Genomic DNA, 23,620 nt, shown 5'->3' on the forward strand with positions numbered 1-23,620 from the left:
CATACAATGGATGATGATGGAAATAAGACGAAGATGGTATGAAGACCTGTTGTTGCAGCATCATGATCCAGGCTGTTACTCATGGGAGGAGGGTGAAATGGAAAGTGATCATCAAGAGTTCTCGGACCATCTCCAATTAATGAAGACGTATTCCCCAATAATAGTGGAGATTAACATGCTGGAAGGTAAGATGGACAGTGATTCCAAGGAATCCCTGAACCATCCAAGTGTGACAGAGGCACCATCTCTTAAAGCAGTGGATCGACATGACAAAGAATGAGAGGTGGACCTTCTGGACCAGGAAAATGGTAACTACAGATGAGTTGGCATCAACAACAGAAGCCTTAGAGATTGAGAAACTTCATGCTTCACTGAATTACAAGAATGTACTGTTACATTGTATAGGTTCTCCTTTGTTTGCAGCTCAGTCACTGTAAAAATGTGAAGTAGTTCTGTTTAATTTGCTCATGTTTCTTGTGTCAGCAAATTCCTTTGCAAATGATTCTTGTGCTGACAAGTTCCTTAGGAAACAATTCTGGCATTAAGATGTTCCTTGAGAAGAGGCAATATTATACTGGCACTGGAAGTGATTCTTGTGTTAACATGTTCCTTGGAAAGGGATACTATTATGGTAGAACCAGTCGTAGTTGCCTTACTTCCTGTACTTTCCTACCTGTAAGTTATGGACATATTAATGCAGTGATATCCAGCACCCTCCACAGTGTTGTTTAATTGGTAGACATGAGGATTACATTAAGTTTTATCCTAATTCTTCAGGTTTATCTTGCAAAGAGTAGTATACCAATGTAAGCATTAGTAAAAGAGTGACTCAATCGTGTAGACAATTCCAGATTAAGTGCAATAAAGCAGCATTGCTATCAATTAATGCTGACACTGGTTTGTGCCCACATATGATTTACCTACTGAATGGTTATTTGTACACAACTACTTGCCATCACTTAATGCAATACAATTATGCTGCTTTTGAACAAAGATGTATAATTGTAACTTATGTTGTTCATATCAACTATCTAACTCACATTTCAATAAAGACCCACTGCCTAAATGGAGAAGGAACAGTGAAATAGAGGAATAAAGTTCATAACTTACCCAGCATCCCATTGAAGAAGCAATGACAATCTGTGGACCATCTGTCACTTTAAGGAGCATTTCTGTAGCATCCTCCAGCCAAAGTGACATTGTTGTTTCAATTGGATGAACTCCTTTACTCTCACCAAGTCCAGATGGGTCATATCTGAAATTTAAACACATATGAACCAAGAAATATTTAAGATAGGTACAAATATAATGACGATTATGATAACGGATGTCTATGATGGCTATATATTCTTTCAAGTTTGCAACTAGTATTGAAGGTTGCCAAGGAAGTGTGCAGTAGAGGTACTGGAAGGAAGTTAGTGGAGTAAAAACAAGAGATTGGAAGTCATGAAAGAAAGTCATACAAAGGAGGAATACTAAGGGTGAACTGCGAGCTCTGGTGAATGGGAAAAAATTTATGGACAGAGTGTGATAGAAAACAGCATAAAGTACTCATCTAAACAATGATACATTGTTGTGAAACTCAAGTGTGTATCAGTCAAAACAAATATAAAAAAACAACTGTGACTGAAATGGATAATTTGCATTGTAAATTATAACCTTTTGCTTAGGGATGGATGTTACACAGCAGCAAGGTAAAAGAAAAAAAAAAATGCACCACTGGCTGAATATCATAAGAACAGTCCAAGATTCAAGTGGGGTTAGCAAAATACATAGTTACATACAATTAACAATAAACTTACCCTACATGATATGGTATACATTTACAAATGAGGATGATGAAAACATTAACACAATGAGAGGATACATTTGTGGAACACTAATATGGCAGAACACACCATTACACAGCACTGGTACCTTGGAGAGAAATGACACATGGAATAAAACACACTTCTAGCTTAACAACCAACACATGTCTGCCTTCTTCACTGCCCAATTTATTGTAACTGAGTTATCTAAGTGCAAAACCCTACCTTACTACAGAACATGGGCAAGTGGGCCACCGATGGAACTCACCAAGTTCCAGCCAGTAGGCTGGTCCTGAAAGGCTTAAGTGTTAACAATCAATTAATAAGTGTAGAACACAATCTTCACACGCACCTGGTCAATTTATTGGGTCAAAAGATTTAATGCGTTTTCCATGGGGTGCATGGGTCATTCACGGTCATTAAATACATCCCAGGAGACCTGGTGCTTTATGTATCAATTACAGAGCAAAAGGTAAGAAGAGTAGAACTTGAGATTAAAGTCTTAATGTTGAACCCAGCAGACTGCCAGAGAATAACAAATCTCCTTAGAGAAATAAAAAAATAACTTCAATATATAATGCTAACCTAGTTCATACTTCTAAAGCTCCACCACAGCTGTCCAGGGCGACACTACTAACCAAACTGAAGAGATAAGATGGTGTCTTGAACCATCTTATATTATCCATGTTAGGCATGCTGGTCTTACTTTCTGTTTCATCAAAATGGGACTGCCGGGTTAGTCCTACCATCTTCTCCTTACAAGCACCATACACATACTAAAACCTCACTTATTTTCTACAAATAAGTACTCTTGCCATCTCCTGTCAGATCAACTGTGTTAAATCTAATCATGAAATAGTCCAACAAATCTATGGCCCCTAGTCCCCAAAACCATGGGGAGCTAAAAATCTCAGGTTTCTGCCTGACTCCACCACTAACGAGAGGTAGGGCTCAGACAATAGTAGTATCAACCCCTCCCACAACCTTTTCTATTCACTTCATGAACATTTGTAGTCTCTCCAATAACCTCTCTTCTGTTGAACACCATCTGTCTAGTAGCTCTTAATATCTTACTTCTCTCTGAGACCCAGTTGTCTAATGAAGTTCTTACCAACTCCTTTTTTCATATCCAACTATAATTTCCTCTCAAGACAGTTCATAGGTGGTGTTTGTACTTATTCCAACATCATTACACCGTCACATGCCTCAAGGACCATGAATCCCCAAACTTTGATGTTATGCGGCTCAAAGTCTGTCTCCCAGCTACCACACTTTTTTCTCTGTTTTGCCTAGTGCTCTCCTAATTAAACAAATCTTATAATTTTCATAAACTATCTAAACTCTCCCCAGGAGGCTGTGGATATCAACGCTCACCGCAGGGAATGGTTAAATTCCTCCCATACAGATGATGGGGGGATTGAGGTCTTCGTGTTCTCCATTCTCAATGATAGAGAGCAAATTATTTCCCAACTCCTTCCATATTTCTGACTGCTGTGACTACTCTCCTAACATTCTGGATCTGTTTTTCATCTCTAATCTATCCTGCTGTAACTACACAATCTCACCCACAATTGGTTCATCTGATCTCTGTCCAAAAATGTAGGTTTTTTAATAGCACCTCTCCTCCAGCAGCCCCTTTTAAGTGTAAATACTGATACCTAAACAAAGCTGACTGGAATAACTTATGAAAATTCTTTTCTGACTTTCCTGGGATATATTGCTGTCTCTTATGTGGTGATGCTTTTGTCTCCATCAAACAGATAGCAGAAGCTAGTCTTGTGGGAATGGAAGCATTTATCCCTTCTTCCTCCAAGACTACCTAAGCATATCAAAGGTTATTCCTGCAGGAATGGAGACAGTTATCCCCTCTTCCTCATTTTCCATGGTTCCATTCCCTGCCAAGTCCACTCCCAGGTATTTACAACACTTCACTTCCTCCAATTTTTCTACATTGAATCTTACATCCCACTAACTTGTCCCTCTACCCTGCTGAATCTAATAACCTTGCTCTTATTCACATTTACTCTCAACTTTCTCCTTTCACAAATTTTTCCAAACTCGATCACCAACTTCCGCAGTTTCTTACTTGAATCAGGCAACAGTGCTGTATCATCAGGAAACAATGACTGGCTCACTTCCAAGGCCCTCTCATCCCCAACATACTACATACTTGCCCCATCCATAAACAAATTAAACAACCATAGGGACATCATACACCCGCTGCAGACTGATCTTCACTGGAAACCAATCACTCTCCTCTCTCCCTACTCATATACATGCCTTACACCCTTGATGACAACTTCTCACTGCTTACCTCCCATGGCATATATTCTTAAGACCTTCCAAAAAGCATTTCTATGAATCCTATCATATGCCTTCTCCAGATCCATAAATGCTACATACAACTCCATCAGTTTTTCTAAGTACTTCTCTCATACATTCTTCAAAGTAAACACCTGATGCACATATCCTTTACCCTTTTTTTAAACCACACTGTTCCTCCCCAATCTAATGCTCTGTATATGCTTTCACCCATTCAATCAATATCCTCCCATACAATTTTCCAGGTATACTCAACAAAGTTATGCCTCTGTAGTTTGAATGCTCATTCTTATCCCTTCTGACTCAGCACAATGGTGCTGTACATACACCAATCCTCCGGCACTTCAACATGATCCATACATACATTGAATATCCTTACCAACCAATCAACAACACAACACTCCCTTTCTTAATAAATTCAACTGCAATACCATCTAAACCCACTGCCTTGCCAGATTTCATCTTTTGCAAAGCTTTCATCTCTATTTCTCTCTTCACCAAACCACTTTCCAAGACTCTCTCACTTCACACACTACCCCAGCCAAAACACCCTACATCTGCCACACTATCATTAAAAACATTCAACAAACCCTGAAAATACTCACTCCATCATTACCTGTTATCACTTCCCCCTTGCCCCCTTCACCAATATTCCCATTTGTCCAAGTGTCTTGCACATATTATTTACCTCCTTCCAAAATATCTTTTTATCCTCCCTAAAGTTTAATGATACTCTCTCACTCCAACTCTCATTTGCCCTCTTTTCCAACCCATGCACCTTCCTCTTGACCTCATGCTGCCTTCTCTTATACATCTCCTAGTCACCTACACTTCTTCCTTGTAAGTACCATCCAAACTCCTCTCTTTTCTCTTTCACCAGCAAGCTCGATTTTTCATCCCACCACTCACTAACCTTTCTAATCTGCCCCTTCCCACCTATCTTATGCCACATGTATCTCTTGCACATGCCATCACCGCTTCCCTAAATACCTCCCATTCCTCACTCACTCCCCTCACTTCTATTTGCTCTCACCTTTTGTTAATCTACACTCAATCTCTCCTAGTATTTCTTCACACAAGTCTCATTTCCAGGCTCACTTACTTTCACCACTCTCTTCTCCCTGACATTCTCTCCTCTTTTTTGAAAACCTCTACAAATCTTCACCTTCACCTCTACAAGATAGTGATCAGATATCCAACCAGCTGCCCCTCTCAGCACATTTACATCTGGAAGTCTCTCTTTTACACACCTATCAATCAGTACATAATCTAATAATGCCCCTTGAACATCTCTCCTACTCACACACATATACTCGTCTATACCTCTTTTTTAACCAGATATTCCCAATCACCAGTCTTTTTTTCAGCACACAAATCCACAAGCTCTTCACCAATTCTGTTCACAACACTGAATACCCCATGTACACCAATCACACCCTCAACTGCCACATTACTCAACTTCGCATTCAAATCGCCCATCAATAATACCCAGTCTTGCGCACCAAAACTGCTAACACTGGCACTCACCTGCTCCCAAAACACTTCATAATCTTTCTTCTCATGACCAGTGGCATAAACAGAGGAAGAATACATGGAATGGTGTGTGTGAGGTTGGCATGTAAGGACAGGGATAAGTGGAGACTCTTTTGCCGTGGCCACCTCCTGATGGAAGTTCCCGGAGGGAATGGGCATCAAAGATTCAGATAGATAGATAGATGGACAGAACAGGTGCATAAGCAGCTATATTCACCCATCTCTTGCCATCCACTTTCAGTTTTACCCACATCAATCTTAAATTTACTTCCCTACACTCTATCACACACTCCCACAACTGCTTTAGGAGTAGTGTGACTCCTTCCTTAGCTCTTATCCTCTCATCAACCCCAGAGTTTACTCCCAAGACATTTCCAAACCATTCTTCCCCTTTACCCTTGAGCTTCGTCTCACTCAGAGCCAGAACATCCAGGTTTCTTTCATCAAACATATAACCTATCTCTCCTTTCTTCTCATCTTGGTTACATCCACATACATTCAGACATCCCAATCTGAGCCTTTGAGGAGGATGAACACTCCCCGCTTGACTCCTTCTCCTGTTTCATCTTTTAGAAATGGAAATACATGAAAGGGAGGGTTTCCAGCCCTCTGCCCCTGCCCCCTTTAGTCGCCTATTAAGACATGCAGGGAATATGGAGGTAGAATTCTTTCTCCCCTCCCTTAGTGATAATAATAATAATAATAATAATAATAATAATAATAATAATAATAATAATAATAATCTATTTTCTTTTTTATTTTGCTTTGTTGCTGTCTCCCATGTTAGCGAGGTAGCGCAAGGAAACAGACAAAAGAATGGCCCAACCCACCCACATACACATGTATATACATACACGTACACATATGCAAATATACATACCTATACATCTCAATGTACACATATACATACACACACAGACATATACATATATACACATGTACATAATTCATACTGTCTGCCTTTATTCACTCCCATCGCCACACATGGAATAACAACCCCCTCCCCCCCTCATGTGTGCGAAGTAGCGCTAGGAAAGACAACAAAGGCCCCATTCATTCACACTCAGTCTAGCTGTCATGTAATAATGCACCGAAACCACAGCTCCCTTTCCACATCCAAGCCCCACAGAACTTTCCATGGTTTACCCCAGACACTTCACATGCCCTGGTTTGATCCAGTGACAGCACGTCGACCCCGGTATACCACATCGTTCCAATTCACTCTATTCCTTGCACGCCTTTCACCCTCCTGCATGTTCAGGCCCCGATCACTCAAAATCTTTTTCACTCCATCTTTCCACCTCCAATTTGGTCTCCCACTTCTCCTCGTTCCCTCCACCTCCGACACATATATCCTCTCGGTCAATCTTTCCTCACTCATTCTCTCCATGTGCCCAAACCATTTCAAAACACCCTCTTCTGCTCTCTCAACCACACTCTTTTTATTTCCACACATCTCTCTTACTCTTACATTACTTACTCGATCAAACCACCTCACACCACATATTGTCCTCAAACATCTCATTTCCAGCACATCCATCCTCCTACGCACAACTCCATCCATAGCCCACGCCTCGCAGCCATGCAACATTGTTGGGACCACTATTCCTTCAAACATACCCATTTTTGCTTTCTGAGATAATGTTCTCGACTTCCACACATTCTTTAAGGCTCCCAGAATTTTCGCCCCCTCCCCCACCCTATGATTCACTTCCGCTTCCATGGTTCCATCTGCTGCCAGATCCACTCCCAGATATCTAAAACACTTTACTTCCTCCAGTTTTTCTCCATTCAAACTTACCTCCCAAATGACTTGGCCCTCAACCCTACTGTACCTAATAACCTTGCTCTTATTCACATTTGCTCTTGACTTTCTTCTTTCACACACGTTACCAAACTCAGTCACCAGCTTCTGCAGTTTCTCACATGAATCAGCCACCAGCGCTGTATTATCAGCGAACAGCAGCTAGCTCACTTCCCAAGCTCTCTCATTCACAACAGGCTGCATACTTGCCCCTCTCTCCAAAACTCTTGCATTCACCTCCCTAACAACCCCATCCATAAACAAATTAAACAACCATGGAGACATCACACATCCCTGCCGCAAACCTACATTCACTGAGAACCAATCACTTTCCTCTCTTCCTACACGTACACATGCCTTACATCCTCAATAAAAACTTTTCACTGCTTCTAACAACTTGCCTCCCACACCATATATTCTTAATACCTTCCACAGAGCATCTCTATCAACTCTATCATATGCCTTCTCCAGATCCATAAATGCTACATACAAATCCATTTGCTTTTCTGAGTATTTCTCACATACATTTTTCAAAGCAAACACCTGATCCACACATCCTCTACCACTTCTGAAACCACACTGCTCTTCCCCAATCTGATGCTCTGTACATGCCTTCACCCTCTCAATCAATAACCTCCCATATAATTTCCCAGGGATACTCAACAAACTTATACCTCTGTAATTTGAGCACTCACTCTTATCCCCTTTGCCTTTGTACAATGGCACTATGCAAGCATTCCGCCAATAATAATAATAATAATAATAATAATAATAATAATAATAATAATAATAATAATAAAGAATACTTCCCACACATTCCTCGTGTGTCGAAGAAGGCGACTAAAGGGATGAGAGCAGGGGGCTAGAGACCCTCCCCTCCTTGTATTTAAACTTTCTAAAAGGGGAAACAGAAGAAGGAGTCACGCGGGGAGTGCTTACCCTCCTCGACTGGACTACTGGCATTCTATCCATTAACATACGATATCTCCTTGTCATACATAACACATGACAACACTTAACTCCCATAACTCATTTGTTGTAACTATATTTTCCTGTGGTGAGCACTATGTGCTAGGCATGCCTTTTAGCAAAACAGTAGAACTAGGTAGAAACATTAGGTAGAATTAGTAGGTAGGAACATTACGCATGAGTATTAGGTAGGGCTTAGTAGGTAGGAACATTACGCATGAGTATTAGGTAGAAGTGCTAGGTAGGAACATTAGGCATCATCAATGGGTAGAAGTAGTCAAGAGGAACATTAATCAGGAGCCTCTGTGAATACTGCACTAGAATTGCACTCTGCCAGTGGACTGTTAAGGGTAAGTCACTAAAGGCTAGGAAGCAGCATCGGAATTCCCTAGTTATGAAGACTTATTGCCGTGGCCATCCCCTTGAGGGAGTTCCAGGTGGGAACAGACCTCAAAGATAGAGACACATACATAGATAAGCATAAAAAACCCCCAGAGAAACTGTTTTTTTTTGGGTAAGAGATGATGAACCCCAATAATCTGTGACCTACACTCGCTTACCTGATATATGGAAAGCCACACTTCTGGGAAAATGAGTGTAAGGCAACAGCTTTACTCCCAGACTTGTCTGCCATTAATCCTGGTATATATATAAGACCATGTGGACGTGGTCCACTTAATTTCTTATAGGCTAGACTTCGAACTTTTCCAGATGCTTTGTCTTCTATCTGTAGAAATTTCATAAAGGTGTACAATTATTTGTAATGTACACTAACTATAAACAAAAGTAAACAAATGAATCATACAAATCTATCATTCAACTTTTACCTATGTCAGCAATATCCATATGAATGTTTAACATGGTAACTCCTAATTCTTCAGTCATGGCAATTCCCAACAAAAGACAAACATTCAAAGATGGACTGTTGCCCCTTTCTGCCCTACAGTTAAATGTAATGCGTAAAAGTTGTTGATAATGTAATGTACAATATAGGGGGAAAACATCATTGGGAGAAGTATTTGTCACTTTCTCTGTTATCTGTTCTCCATGTGAGCTTGAATCATTTCGAGGGAGAACTTCTTGGTCAGGCTTTCAAGGTGATCCAAGGCCAATGCATAACTGTTAGGTGATAAGGGACAATCAATATCCTGAGGTAATCTTACCAGTGATGGTTATTTCACATCTTACAGTAACCAGATACGCTCGGAAAGAAAGACCATTTTTGGGTACAGCTTGACATCAGTGTGAAGTGCAGGTCCCAAAGTTTGTGTATATTTGTATTCACTTCTTCTTCTATTACAGACCTTGAAGATATATTAGTACAATAAAATAAATCATCTATCTTGAGAGTATTCCTAGCACAGCAATGTGAGTATACAATTTGAAAAAAAACAGAGTAAAAATAATATTTGTTATATTTCAATTATAATGTGTGGAAGTCGAGAACATTATCTCGGAAAGCAAAAATGGGTATGTTTGAAGGAATAGTGGTTCCAACAATGTTGTATGGTTGCGAGGCGTGGGCTATGGATAGAGTTGTGCGCAGGAGGATGGATGTGCTGGAAATGAGATGTTTGAGGACAATGTGTGGTGTGAGGTGGTTTGATCGAGTTAGTAACGTAAGGGTAAGAGCGTGGTTGAGAGAGCAGAAGAGGGTGTTTTGAAGTGGTTTGGGCACATGGAGAGAATGAGTGAGGAAAGATTGACCAAGAGGATATATGTGTCGGAGGTGGAGGGAACGAGGAGAAGAGGGAGACCAAATTGGAGGTGGAAAGATGGAGTGAAAAAGATTTTGTGTGATCGGGGCCTGAACATGCAGGAGGGTGAAAGGAGGGCAAGGAATAGAGTGAATTGGAGCGATGTGGTATACCGGGGTTGACGTGCTGTCAGTGGATTGAATCAAGGCATGTGAAGTGTCTGGGGTAAACCATGGAAAGCTGTGTAGGTATGCATATTTGCGTGTGTGGACGTATGTATATACATGTGTATGGGGGGGGTGGGTTGGGCCATTTCTTTCATCTGTTTCCTTGCGCTACCTCGCAAACGCGGGAGACAGCGACAAAGTATAATAAAAAAAAAATAAATTATAACTTCCACCAATTTACAATTTCTTTAAAAAGAGGTTTATAACACTAACAGTAATTGGTACACACATGAAATGCAACAGTACAATAATGCAATGATTAAAATATTTTTCATTATTCTTTATCATACTTTGTTGCTGTCTCCCGCATTAGCGAGATAGCACAAGGAAACAGACGAAAGAATGGCCCGACCCACCTACATACTCATGTATATACATACACGTCCACACACGAACATATACATACCTATACATCTCAACGTATTCATATATACACACACACAGACATATACATACATACACATGTATATAATTCATACTGTCTGCCCTTATTCATTCCCATTGCCACCCCACCACACATGAAATGACAACCCCCTCCCCCCGCATGTGCGCGAGGTAGTGCTAGAAAAAGACAACGGAGGCCATGTTCGTTCACACTCAGTCTCTAGCTGTCATGTGTAATGCACCAAAACCACAGCTCCCTTTCCACATCCAGGCCCCACAAAACTTTCCATGGTTTACCCCAGACGCTTCACATGCCCTGGTTCAATCCATTGACAGCACGTCGACCCCAGTATACCACATCGTTCCAATTCACTCTATTCCTTGCATGCCTTTCACCCTCCTGCACGTTCAGGCACTGATCACTCAAAGTCTTTTTCACTCCATCTTTCTACCTCCAATTTGGTCTCCCACTTCTCCTCATTCCCTCCACCTCTGACACATATATCCTCTTGGTCAATCTTTCCTCACTCATTCTCTCCATATGACCAAACCATTTCAAAACACCCTCTTCTGCTCTCTCAACCACACTCTTTTTTTTACCACACACCCCTCTTACCCTTTCATTACCTACTCGATCAAACCACCTCACACCACATATTGTCCTCAAACATCTCATTTCCAGCACATCCACCCTCCTCCACACAACTCTATCTATAGCCCACGCCTCGCAACCATATAACACTGTTGGAACCACAATAATATAATATTACAGTAGCATATTCATACACATTAATGCTGCAGTACTAAAGAAGATGCTCTTATAATCCTTCCCTGTGAAGTGCAGGGGTAGCAATCTGAGTTATTCTTCCAGAATAATGTCAAGATCAAATGATAAAAATGTTCATAACTCCTTTCTGTAACAACAAATACAAACTCAACAATGTTTCAAAAATAAATCAACAACACACAAGAAACATCTTTAACAGCTTTAGTTCATGTGGTGATACAATAATCTAAATGCTTTCCATATGTGTGGAGGTATAGCTATTAAGGAGTTTGTGGATTCTGCTACTATAATAGTGAGCAATTGAGGGTGATGGCACTGAATGTGAATGGGATGACTGGTGAGAGTAAAAGGAAGGAGCTTGTCGAGAAGTTTGAAAGTTGTAACATCGATGTGTGTGGAGTAAAAATGGAAATGAATGCAAGTTATGGGAGGGCATGGAAGGAGGTGTGGTATGGATGGGAATGAGTGAAAATTAATGGGGAAGAGGGAAAGAAGGATATGCAATTCTGCTATCACCAAGAGTAAGGGAGGGTGTAACAGAGTATGGATGGATGGATCAAGAATACTATGGGTGGAAAGAAAGATTAAGTTTGCGATATATGTATGGATATGTGTATATGCGCCTATGAATATGAAAAAGTTTGCAAAATATGCCTGGATATGTGTATATGCGCCTATGAATATGAAGACTGTACATGGTAAGGATGAAATGGAACTTTTCTGGAGGAATTTCAATGACTTTATATACGGCTTTGAGAATGAAAGAAACATGGTCATACTGGGTGATATGAACGTAAAAGTAGGATATGATGAAATTAGAGAGATAGGTGGTAAATGGGGAGTGCCTGGAGTAAATGAGAATGAAAATTATCTAGTGGATATTTGTGCTGAGAGGAGTATATTCCTTGCAAACTCTTTTTTTTTAGCACAAGATGATCCACAGATATACATGGATGAGGAATGATGGAAGAGAAAAGTAAAGGCTTTAACTGAGTATATTTTGTTCTTGTGGGTATGTGGCTCGGAGAGAAGTGGAGGTATACCGAAAGGAAAAATGGAGAGGTAAAAGTGTTGGCAAGTGAGGTCAATTCAAAAAATTGCTGAGAGGAGCATGAAAGGAAGATAAATGAAAGCTTATATGGAAGGACAGTGAATGTACGGATGCAATCATGTGTGAATCAGGTGTTTAAAATCTTTAGAGAAATACTATTAAAGGTTGTAGAATTAGTAGTTAGATACATGGTCATGAAATATAGGAATAAAAAGGGCAATACACAGTGGACAGAAGAGATTATAAATGCTGTGGAAGAAAATAAAAAGGCACACGGTAGACTGGTTGATAGGAATTTTTTTTTTTTTTTTTTTTTTTTTATACTTTGTCGCTGTCTCCCGCGTTTGCGAGGTAGCGCATGGAAACAGACGAAAGAAATGGCCCGACCCCCCCCATACACATGCACATACACACGTCCACACACGCAAATATACATACCTACACAGCTTTCCATGGTTTACCCCAGACGCTTCACATGCCCTGATTCAATCCACTGACAGCACGTCAACCCCTGTATACCACATCGCTCCAATTCACTCTATTCCTTGCCCTCCTTTCACCCTCCTGCATGTTCAGGCCCCGATCACACAAAATCTTTTTCACTCCATCTTTCCACCTCCAATTTGGTCTCCCTCTTCTCCTCGTTCCCTCCACCTCCGACACATATATCCTCTTGGTCAATCTTTCCTCACTCATTCTCTCCATGTGCCCAAACCATTTCAAAACACCCTCTTCTGCTCTCTCAACCACGCTCTTTTTATTTCCACACATCTCTCTTACCCTTACGTTACTTACTCAATCAAACCACCTCACACCACACATTTTCCTCAAACATCTCATTTCCAGCACATCCATCCTCCTGCGCACATCTCTATCCATAGCCCACACCTCGCAACCATACAACATTGTTGGAACCACTATTCCTTCAAACATACCCATTTTTGCTTTCCGAGATAATGTTCTCGACTTCCACACATTTTTCAAGGCTCCCAAAATTTTCGCCCCCTCCCCCACCCTATGATCCACTTCCGCTTCCATGGTTCCATCCGCTGACAGATCCACTCCCAGATATCTAAAACACTTCACTTCCTCCAGTTTTTCTCCATTCAAACTCACCTCCCAATTGACTTGACCCTCACCCCTACTGTACCTAATAACCTTGCTCTTATTCACATTTACTCTTAACTTTCTTCTTCCACACACTTTACCAAACTCAGTCACCAGCTTCTGCAGTTTCTCACATGAATCAGCCACCAGCGCTGTATCATCAGCGAACAACAACTGACTCACTTCCCAAGCTCTCTCATCCCCAACAGACTTCATACTTGCCCCTCTTTCCAGGACTCTTGCATTTACCTCCCTAACAACCCCATCCATAAACAAATTAAACAACCATGGAGACATCACACACCCCTGCCGCAAACCTACATTCACTGAGAACCAATCACTTTCCTCTCTTCCTACACGTACACATGCCTTACATCCTCGATAAAAACTTTTCACTGCTTCTAACAACTTGCCTCCCACACCATATATTCTTAATACCTTCCACAGAGCATCTCTATCAACTCTATCATATGCCTTCTCCAGATCCATAAATGCTACATACACATCCATTTGCTTTTCTAAGTATTTCTCACATACATTCTTCAAAGCAAACACCTGATCCACACATCCTCTACCACTTCTGAAACCACACTGCTCTTCCCCAATCTGATGCTCTGTACATGCCTTCACCCTCTCAATCAATACCCTCCCATATAATTTACCAGGAATACTCAACAAACTTATACCTCTGTAATTTGAGCACTCACTCTTACCCCCTTTGCCTTTGTACAATGGCACTATGCACGCATTCCGCCAATCCTCAGGCACCTCACCATGAGTCATACATACATTAAATAACCTTACCAACCAGTCAACAATACAGTCACCCCCTTTTTTAATAAATTCCACTGCAATACCATCCAAACCTGCTGCCTTGCCGGCTTTCATCTTCAGCAAAGCTTTTACTACCTCTTCTCTGTTTACCAAATCATTTTCCCTAACCCTCTCACTTTGCACACCACCTCGACCAAAACACCCTATATCTGCCACTCTGTCATCAGACACATTCAACAAACCTTCAAAATACTCATTCCATCTCCTTCTCACATCACCGCTACTTGTTATCACCTCCCCATTTACGCCCTTCACTGAAGTTCCCATTTGCTCCCTTGTCTTACGCACCCTATTTACCTCCTTCCAGAACATCTTTTTATTCTCCCTAAAATTTAATGATACTCTCTCACTCCAACTCTCATTTGCCCTTTTTTTCACCTCTTGCACCTTTCTCTTGACCTCCTGTCTCTTTCTTTTATACTTCTCCCACTCAATTGCATTTTTTCCCTGCAAAAATCGTCCAAATGCCTCTCTCTTCTCTTTCACTAATACTCTTACTTCTTCATCCCACCACTCACTACCCTTTCTAAACAGCCCACCTCCCACTCTTCTCATGCCACAAGCATCTTTTGCGCAATCCATCACTGATTCCCTAAATACATCCCATTCCTCCCCCACTCCCCTTACTTCCATTGTTCTCACCTTTTTCCATTCTGTACACAGTCTCTCCTGGTACTTCCCCACACAGGTCTCCTTCCCAAGCTCACTTACTCTCACCACCTTCTTCACCCCAACATTCACTCCTCTTTTCTGAAAACCCATACTAATCTTCACCTTAGCCTCCACAAGATAATGATCAGACATCCCTCCAGTTGCACCTCTCAGCACATTAACATCCAAAAGTCTCTCTTTCGCACGCCTGTCAATTAACACGTAATCCAATAACGCTCTCTGGCCATCTCTCCTACTTACATAAGTATACTTATGTATATCTCGCTTTTTAAACCAGGTATTCCCAATCATCAGTCCTTTTTCAGCACATAAATCTACAAGCTCTTCACCATTTCCATTTACAACACTGAACACCCCATGCATACCAATTATTCCCTCAACTGCCACATTACTCACCTTTGCATTCAAATCACCCATCACTATAACCCGGTCTCGTGCATCAAAACCGCTAACACACTCATTCAGCTGCTCCCAAAACACTTGCCTCTCATGATCTTTCTTCTCATGCCCAGGTGCATATGCACCAATAATCACCCACCTCTCTCCATCAACTTTCAATTTTACCCATATTAATCGAGAATTTACTTTCTTACATTCTATCACATACTCCCACAACTCCTGTTTCAGGAGTATTGCTACTCCTTCCCTTGCTCTTGTCCTCTCACTAACCCCTGACTTCACTCCCCAGACATTTCCAAACCACTCTTCCCCTTTACCCTTGAGCTTCGTTTCACTCAGAGCCAAAACATCCAGGTTCCTTTCCTCAAACATACTACCTATCTCTCCTTTTTTCACATCTTGGTTACATCCACACACATTTAGGCACCCCACTCTGAGCCTTCGAGGAGGATGATCACTCCCCGCGTGACTCCTTCTTCTGTTTCCCATTTTAGAAAGTTAATACAAGGAGGGGAGGATTTCCGGCCCCCCGCTCCCGTCCCCTCTAGTCGCTTTCTACGACACGCGAGGAATACGTGGGAGGTATTCTTTCACCCCTATCCCCAGGGATAATATACATATATATATACATATACACACACACACACATACACACACATACGCACATACACACACACACACACACATACATATATATACATATGAAAAATGTAAGAAACAATTTAGAAAACAAACTTTTAGCTTGAAATGAATGAAAAAAATGAATGTCACATAATGGTTCAACCTCTGGCTATGGAAAAGGAAATGTACAATTTATTCACACAAACGGAATGTATCAGCAGAATTTCAGCAAAGGAAGAGGGAAGAATATAAAATGTGTAAGCAAAATGTTAAGAAGCTGATAGAGGAAAGCAAAGAAAGAGATGATGAAGATTCTGGAAGAAAGTTAGGGGAAAAGTTTTGGGATAATAAGAAACTATACTGGAAGGAGGTGAAAAAGGAAAGTGGTGGATGTAAGGGTGGAAATGTTAATGTGACAATTAAGGAAGGGGAGTTGCTGAATCAAAAGGAGGAAGAGAAAGGACGATGAAAAGAGTACTTTGAAAAACCACTGAATATGGGAGAAGGGGAGGCACCAGTTGTTACATGCATGGGTACGGAGGATGGAAGGAAGAGGGAACAAGTGGAGGATGAAAGGAAGAGGATGCAAGTGCATGGGCCTACAGCAAAAAGGGAGGTAAGAAGGTCAATAATGAGGCTGAAGGTAAGAAAGGCACCTGGAGTGGATGGGATTATGGCTGAAATGCTGAAGTATGGAGGAGAAACTGTGATAGAGTGGATGCATCTGACATGTAATTTAGCATGGAAAGAGGAAGTTGTGTCTGAGGATTGGGAGGAAGCTATTATTTCCTTTATTCACAGGAAAATGTGCTAAGGATGTATGTAGCAATTATAAGGAAATAAGTCTGTTAATGGGGTGACTGTATTGTTGACTGGTTGGTAAGGTTATTTAATGTATGTATGACTCATGGTGAGGTGCCTGAGGATTGGCGGAATGCGTGCATAGTGCCATTGTACAAAGGCAAAGGGGATAAGAGTGAGTGCTCAAATTACAGAGGTATAAGTTTGTTGAGTATTCCTGGTAAATTATATGGGAGGGTATTGATTGAGAGGGTGAAGGCATGTACAGAGCATCAGATTGGGGAAGAGCAGTGTGGTTTCAGAAGTGGTAGAGGATGTGTGGATCAGGTGTTTGCTTTGAAGAATGTATGTGAGAAATACTTAGAAAAGCAAATGGATTTGTATGTAGCATTTATGGATCTGGAGAAGGCATATGATAGAGTTGATAGAGATGCTCTGTGGAAGGTATTAAGAATATATGGTGTGGGAGGCAAGTTGTTAGAAGCAGTGAAAAGTTTTTATCGAGGATATACGGCATGTGTACATGTAGGAAGAGAGGAAAGTGATTGGTTCTCAGTGAATGTAGGTTTGCGGCAGGGATGTGTGATGTCTCCATGGTTGTTTAATTTGTTTATGGATGGGGTTGTTAGGGAGGTGAATGCAAGAGTTTTGGAAAGAGGGGCAAGTATGAAGTCTGTTGGGGATGAGAGAGCTTGGGAAGTGAGTCAGTTGTTGTTCGCTGATGATACAGCGCTGGTGGCTGATTCATGTGAGAAACTGCAGAAGCTGGTGACTGAGTTTGGTAAAGTATGTGAAAGAAGAAAGTTAAGAGTAAATGTGAATAAGAGCAAGGTTATTAAGTACAGTAGGGTTGAGGTTCAAGTAGGGTTGAGGGTCAAGTCAATTGGGAGGTGAGTTTGAATGGAGAAAAACTGGAGGAAGTAAAGTGTTTTAGATATCTGGGAGTGGATCTGGCAGCGGATGGAACCATGGAAGCGGAAGTGGATCATAGGGTGGGGGAGGGGGCGAAAATTCTGGGAGCCTTGAAGAATGTGTGGAAGTCGAGAACATTATCTCGGAAAGCAAAAATGGGTATGTTTGAAGGAATAGTGGTTCCAACAATGTTGTATGGTTGCGAGGCGTGGGCTATGGATAGAGTGGTGCGCAGGAGGATGGATGTGCTGGAGATGAGATGTTTGAGGACAATGTGTGGTGTGAGGTGGTTTGATCGAGTAAGTACCGTAACGGTAAGAGAGATGTGTGGAAATAAAAAGAGCGTGGTTGAGAGAGCAGAAGAGGGTGTTTTGAAATGGTTTGGGCACATGGAGAGAATGAGTGAGGAAAGATTGACCGAGAGGATATATGTGTCGGAGGTGGAGGGAACGAGGAGAAGAGGGAGACCAAATTGGAGGTGGAAAGATGGAGTGAAAAAGATTTTGAGTGATCGGGGCCTGAACATGCAGGAGGGTGAAAGGAGGGCAAGGAATAGAGTGAATTGGAGCGATGTGGTATACCGGGGTTGACGTGCTGTCAGTGGATTGAATCAGGGCATGTGAAGTGTCTGGGGTAAACCATGGAAAGCTGTGTAGGTATGTATATTTGCGTGTGTGGACGTATGTATATACATGTGTATGGGGGTGGGTTGGGCCATTTCTTTCGTCTGTTTCCTTACGCTACCTCGCAAACGCGGGAGACAGCGGCAAAAAAAAAAAAAAAAAAAAAAAAAAGTCTGTTAAGTATACAAGGAAAAGTGTATGCAAGAATATTAATTGATACAGTGATGGAAGTGACTGAATGCAGAATAAACAAAGAGCAAGGGTCTTTAGGAAAGATAGGGGATGTGTGGATCTTATTTTTGTGGTAAAGATGACCATAGAAGAGTATCAACAAAAGGTAAGAAGTTGTATCCAGCTTGAAAACGTATGACAGAGTCAAGTGGAATGCTTTATGGGATGTGCTAAGGATATTTGTTGCTGGGGAACAACTGTTGGACAGTGTGAAAGCCTTGCATAGAGGAGCAAATGCAAGTGTAAGAGTAGATGGAGAGTTGAGCAAAAGCTTTGGGATACATGCAGGTGTGAGGCAGGGCTATGTGATGTCAACATGGCTTTTTAATATATACATGGATGGAGTGATAAGAGAGATGAAAGCAAAACTAATGAAATGTGGTACAGAGATGGAGTGTGGGGGTAATATATGATGGATAGTGGCAAGCCTATTTGTGGATGATAGTGCATTGTTTGCTGAGAGTGAAGAAGAAATGCAGAAGGTTGTAAGTGCATTTTATGATGTGTAAGCATAGATGATTGAAAGTGAATGCAAGTAAAAGTATAGATTTTGTAAAACCATACAGAGTGAAAGAAGACAATGTACTAAATTGTGCTTTGAATATAAGGGAAAAAAGACTGGAAGAAGTGAGAGATTTTAAGCATTTAGGAGCTATCTTGGATAAATTTGGTGATATGGAAGGAGGGATAAGGGAGAGCAGTACAGGGTAGAAGAGTCATTGAGTCCCTTAATAGAATGATGAAGGGTAGAGGTGTAAGTATGGAAGTGAAGATAGGATTAAGGGGCAGCATAGCCCTCCCAACCCTGACCTATACAACAGAAACATCAACATGGAGTGAGTCACAGAGGTTAAGAATCCAGGCTGTGGATATGAGCTATTTGAGAAGAGCATGGAATGAAGAAAGAAATGAGATATGTGGTATGGCATGGAATGCAAAAAGAATGAATTGTGGAGTGGTAGAATGCTGAAATGTAATACTATGAAGTGATTTGGTCATGTGGAAAGAATGCAAGACTGGAAGTTTACAAGGAAAGCGTATGAGAGATATTACAATCAAAGGGGTTGGTGTGAGAAGAACACTTCTGACATGAGCAACTAGGGTGGAGGAATACTGGAGGAAGAGAAATGGTGGAAGAATGTGTGAAATGGTGTATGTGAGGGAGGCAGGTAAGGACAGGGATAAGTGGAGATGTTTTGTCAAGCCCACCCCTTGATGGGAGTTCCTGGAGGGATTGGGCATCAAAGGTACAGACAGATAGATAGATAGATATAATAACACCCTCACTGCATGGAAAATGAGTCTTGCAGACATTTGAATGAAGGCATTTAAGAACCTTTTCATTTTACAGGAAATCTAACATTAAGACTAAAGTTAGAAAGCTCATTCTAGAGTAAAGCTATTAAACTCTTTAAGCTCACATCAGCATACCTGAGTAAGGACAAATGATTAATCAATGTGAGATGCGACATAAATAGATCAATATGTAAAATTAACTAAGTGAATATAATCAGATGTAAAACACAGGTAAAAGTTCCTCATTAAACAACTTTAACACTAGGGTACCAAAACTTTCAATCTATACAGTACCTACCGGCAACACTGGCAAAATCAATATGGTTACATAAATACCATGAGAACCTTACTCACCTCATGGAACTGGGTTTCTGGTTCAGCAGCGGACATATGAAAGTTCTTCAGAGACGATACTAAGGGCTTATAAGAACAACCGAGGAACTTCACCCTCTGTAAGACTTGGGGCATGCCAAATACCATCTTCATCCTGTTTGAATGGGAAAAAAAGAGTCTGAATCAACCTTCAGTCCACAATATAGTCCTAAAGAGTGAAACTGCCAGAGTACAAACAAAATAATGGCATGGAAAATATGAAAATATATACCTGGAATATATATATATACAAGGAATTTTGTATAGATTTGGCAGCCAAACCTAACCTACACTGGACTAAATAAGCTTAGGTTACATTAACTTATATCTAAATTCAAGCTAAAGTATCTTACCTTGATTTGGATGCCATGTACATACAAAATTCATTACAATGTATTTTGGTAAAGTGTGTGAAAGAAGAAAGCTGAGAGTAACTGTGGAAAAGAGCAAGATTATTAGGTACAGTAGGGTTGAGGGACGAGTCAATTGGGAGGTAAGTTTGAATGGAGAAAAACTGGAGGAAGTGAAGTGTTTTAGATATCTGGGAGTGGATCTGGCAGCGGATGGAACCATGGAAGTGGAAGTAAATCATAGGGTGGGGGAGGGGGCGAAAGTTCTGGGAGCATTGAAAAATGTGTGGAAGTTGAGAACTTTATCTTGGAAAGCAAAAATGGGTATTTTTGAAGGAATAGTGGTTCCAACAACGTTATATGGCTGCGAGGCGTGGGCTATAGATAGAGTTGTGTGGAGGAGGGTGGATGTGCTGGAAATGAGATGTATGAGGACAATATGTGATGTGAGGTGGGTTGATCGAGTAAGTAATAATAGGGTAAGAGAGATGCGTGGTAATAAAAAGAGTGTGGTTGAGAGAGCAGAAGAGGGTGTTTTGAAATGGTTTGGTCACATGGAGAGAATGAGTGAGGAAAGATTGACCAAGAGGATATATGTGTCAGAGGTGGAGGAAACAAGGAGAAGTGGGAGACCTAATTGGAGGTGGAAAGATGGAGTGAAAAAGATTTCGAGTGATCGGGGCCTGAACATGCAGGAGGGTGAAAGGCATGCAAGGAATAGAGTGAATTGGAACAATGTGGTATACCAGGGTCGACGTGCTGTCAATGGATTGAACCAGGGCATATGAAGCATCTGGGGTAAACCATGGAAAGTTTTGTGGGGCCTGGATATGGAAAGGGAGCTGTGGCTTGGTGCATTATACATGATAGCTAGAGACTGAGTGTGAACGAATGTGGCCTATGTTGTCTTTTACTAGCGTTACCTCGCGCACATGTGGGGGGAGGTTGTTTTCATTTCATGTGTAGCAAGGTGGCGACGGGAATCAATAAGGGCAGACAGTATGAACTATGTACATGTATACTTATGTATATGTCTGTGTGTGTATATATACGTATATACTGAGATGTATAGGTATGTATATGTGTGTGTGTGGACGTGTATGTAAATACATATGTATGTGGGTGGGTTGGGCCATTCTTTCATCTGTTTCCTTGCACTACCTTGCTAACACGGGAGACAGCGACAAAGTATAATAAATAAAATATGGTATTTTGGGAGTATCTCTAAGTGAGAATAACACGTATCATGCAAAAGCTCAGATGTGATTAAATTTTTTCCTTAGCTAAAACAATAAGGTGGGTTTTAGGTTAAGACCATAGGGTAAATGTAGGGTAATGCTAGGTTTAGACTAGCTTAAGCTAGTTCAACTGAGATAAATTTCATATTTACCTAAATCAGGTTATGGCTTAGGTTAAGCTACTTTAAATTCAGTGAATTTCTTATTTGCCTAAGTTATGTCCAGTAAAGTAACCCTCAGTTAAACTAGTATAACTTAGGTTAATTTCTTACTTACCTAGGTTAGGTTCAGTTCCTAAAGTATGTCTAAAATTATGTCTTGTGGTCTAAGTTATACCCTAGATTTAGTCTGGTTTTGTTTGGTTAAGTTATGTGGAGTAGACGTCCAGGGTTAAATCCTGATGTTAAGTTCCTTGGTCAAGTTACACTCTAGCTTAAGTTCTAAGTTAATTCCTATAAGTCCTTGGTCAGGTCCTTCGAGTAAGGACTAAGTACGATAATTAAGTTGGGTCCTAAGTAACATTCAGGTCAGCAATCAGTACTCTTGAAATAAACCTAATGTAAACTAGGCCTTGACTTATGAAGCCATCTTAGATTCCTATGGACTGAATCTAGGGACTTTCATCAACAAATCTAATCTCAGTCCTAACCAAAAATAGACAACTAACCTCAGGACATCCTGGGGCATAACCAAACCTAACCTCAGATGTAACTAAGTAACCTACCCTAACCTATGATTTAATCCAAGACTTGATCTAGAACTTAACTTATGGACCGAATCTAATATAAAAAAAAATCCTTAAAACTTATCCTAACCTAGGACCTATCATTAAAGCCTAGCCTAGAATTAACAGAAAGAACTAACATTAGTCTTCACATTGAAAACTAATGATCTAATCTAACCTAGCCCACTTTTACCTAAAGCTTCAACCTAACTTAGAATCTAATCTTAATCGTCACCCAAGACTCAAATTAGAAACTTATTATGTCATCTTGCATGAATTCAATCTCCAAGCCTGGGTTGATAATGAACCAGTAGGCATTCTGAATCTCTCATATATCCAACCTAATTTTCAAAGCACTCCCTATCTTTGTGTTCACATCTAATCTTAAAATACAGAAGTAACTACGGTATTTGCTATACAAGACAGTCATTCTTACATCACAAACTACTCATTTTTCACAAAAGACCAATTTGCTATCAATCTTTAAACAATAATCGAGGTGGCCATTGGCAAGGCAACATTAAGGGTGGGCCGTCTTGATACCTGCTTCTTTCCCTACACGTCTAGGAAACGCAACGGAGGGGTGGGCCGTCTTGTTACCTGCTTCTTTCCCTACACGTCTAGGCAACGCAACGGAGGGGTGGGCCGTTTTGCTACTTGCTTCTTTCCCTACACGTCTAGGCAACGCAACGGAGAGGTGGGCCGTTTTGCTACCTGCTTCTCTCCCTACACGTCTTGGTAACGCAACGGAGGGGTGAGCGGTTTTGCTACCTGTTTCTTTCCTTACACGTCTAGGCAACGCAACGGAGGGGTGGGCCGTTTTGCTACCTACTTCTTTCCCTACACGTCGAAGCCTTG

At 41.0% G+C, this 23,620-nt stretch overlaps 1 protein-coding gene across 4 annotated transcripts in view; it reads right to left on the bottom strand.

Moving 5' to 3' along the window:
- The window catches only part of LOC139761305 (palmitoyl-protein thioesterase ABHD10, mitochondrial-like), a 38,994-nt gene that overhangs the window by 14,835 nt on the left and 539 nt on the right, over positions 1-23,620 (bottom strand). For all 4 annotated transcript variants that reach the window (XM_071685350.1, XM_071685349.1, XM_071685353.1 and 1 more), the window contains exons 2-4: positions 20,433-20,565; positions 8,997-9,163; positions 1,111-1,255 (exon numbers count right to left, since the gene is read on the bottom strand). In XM_071685350.1, coding sequence (XP_071541451.1) covers positions 1,111-1,255; positions 8,997-9,163; positions 20,433-20,564 — 444 coding nt within the window. In that variant the 5' untranslated portion in view covers position 20,565. The remainder of the gene's footprint in view (positions 1-1,110; positions 1,256-8,996; positions 9,164-20,432; positions 20,566-23,620) is intronic.

This window comes from Panulirus ornatus, chromosome 40, assembly GCF_036320965.1.
Source record: "Panulirus ornatus isolate Po-2019 chromosome 40, ASM3632096v1, whole genome shotgun sequence".
NCBI lineage: Eukaryota > Metazoa > Arthropoda > Malacostraca > Decapoda > Palinuridae > Panulirus > Panulirus ornatus.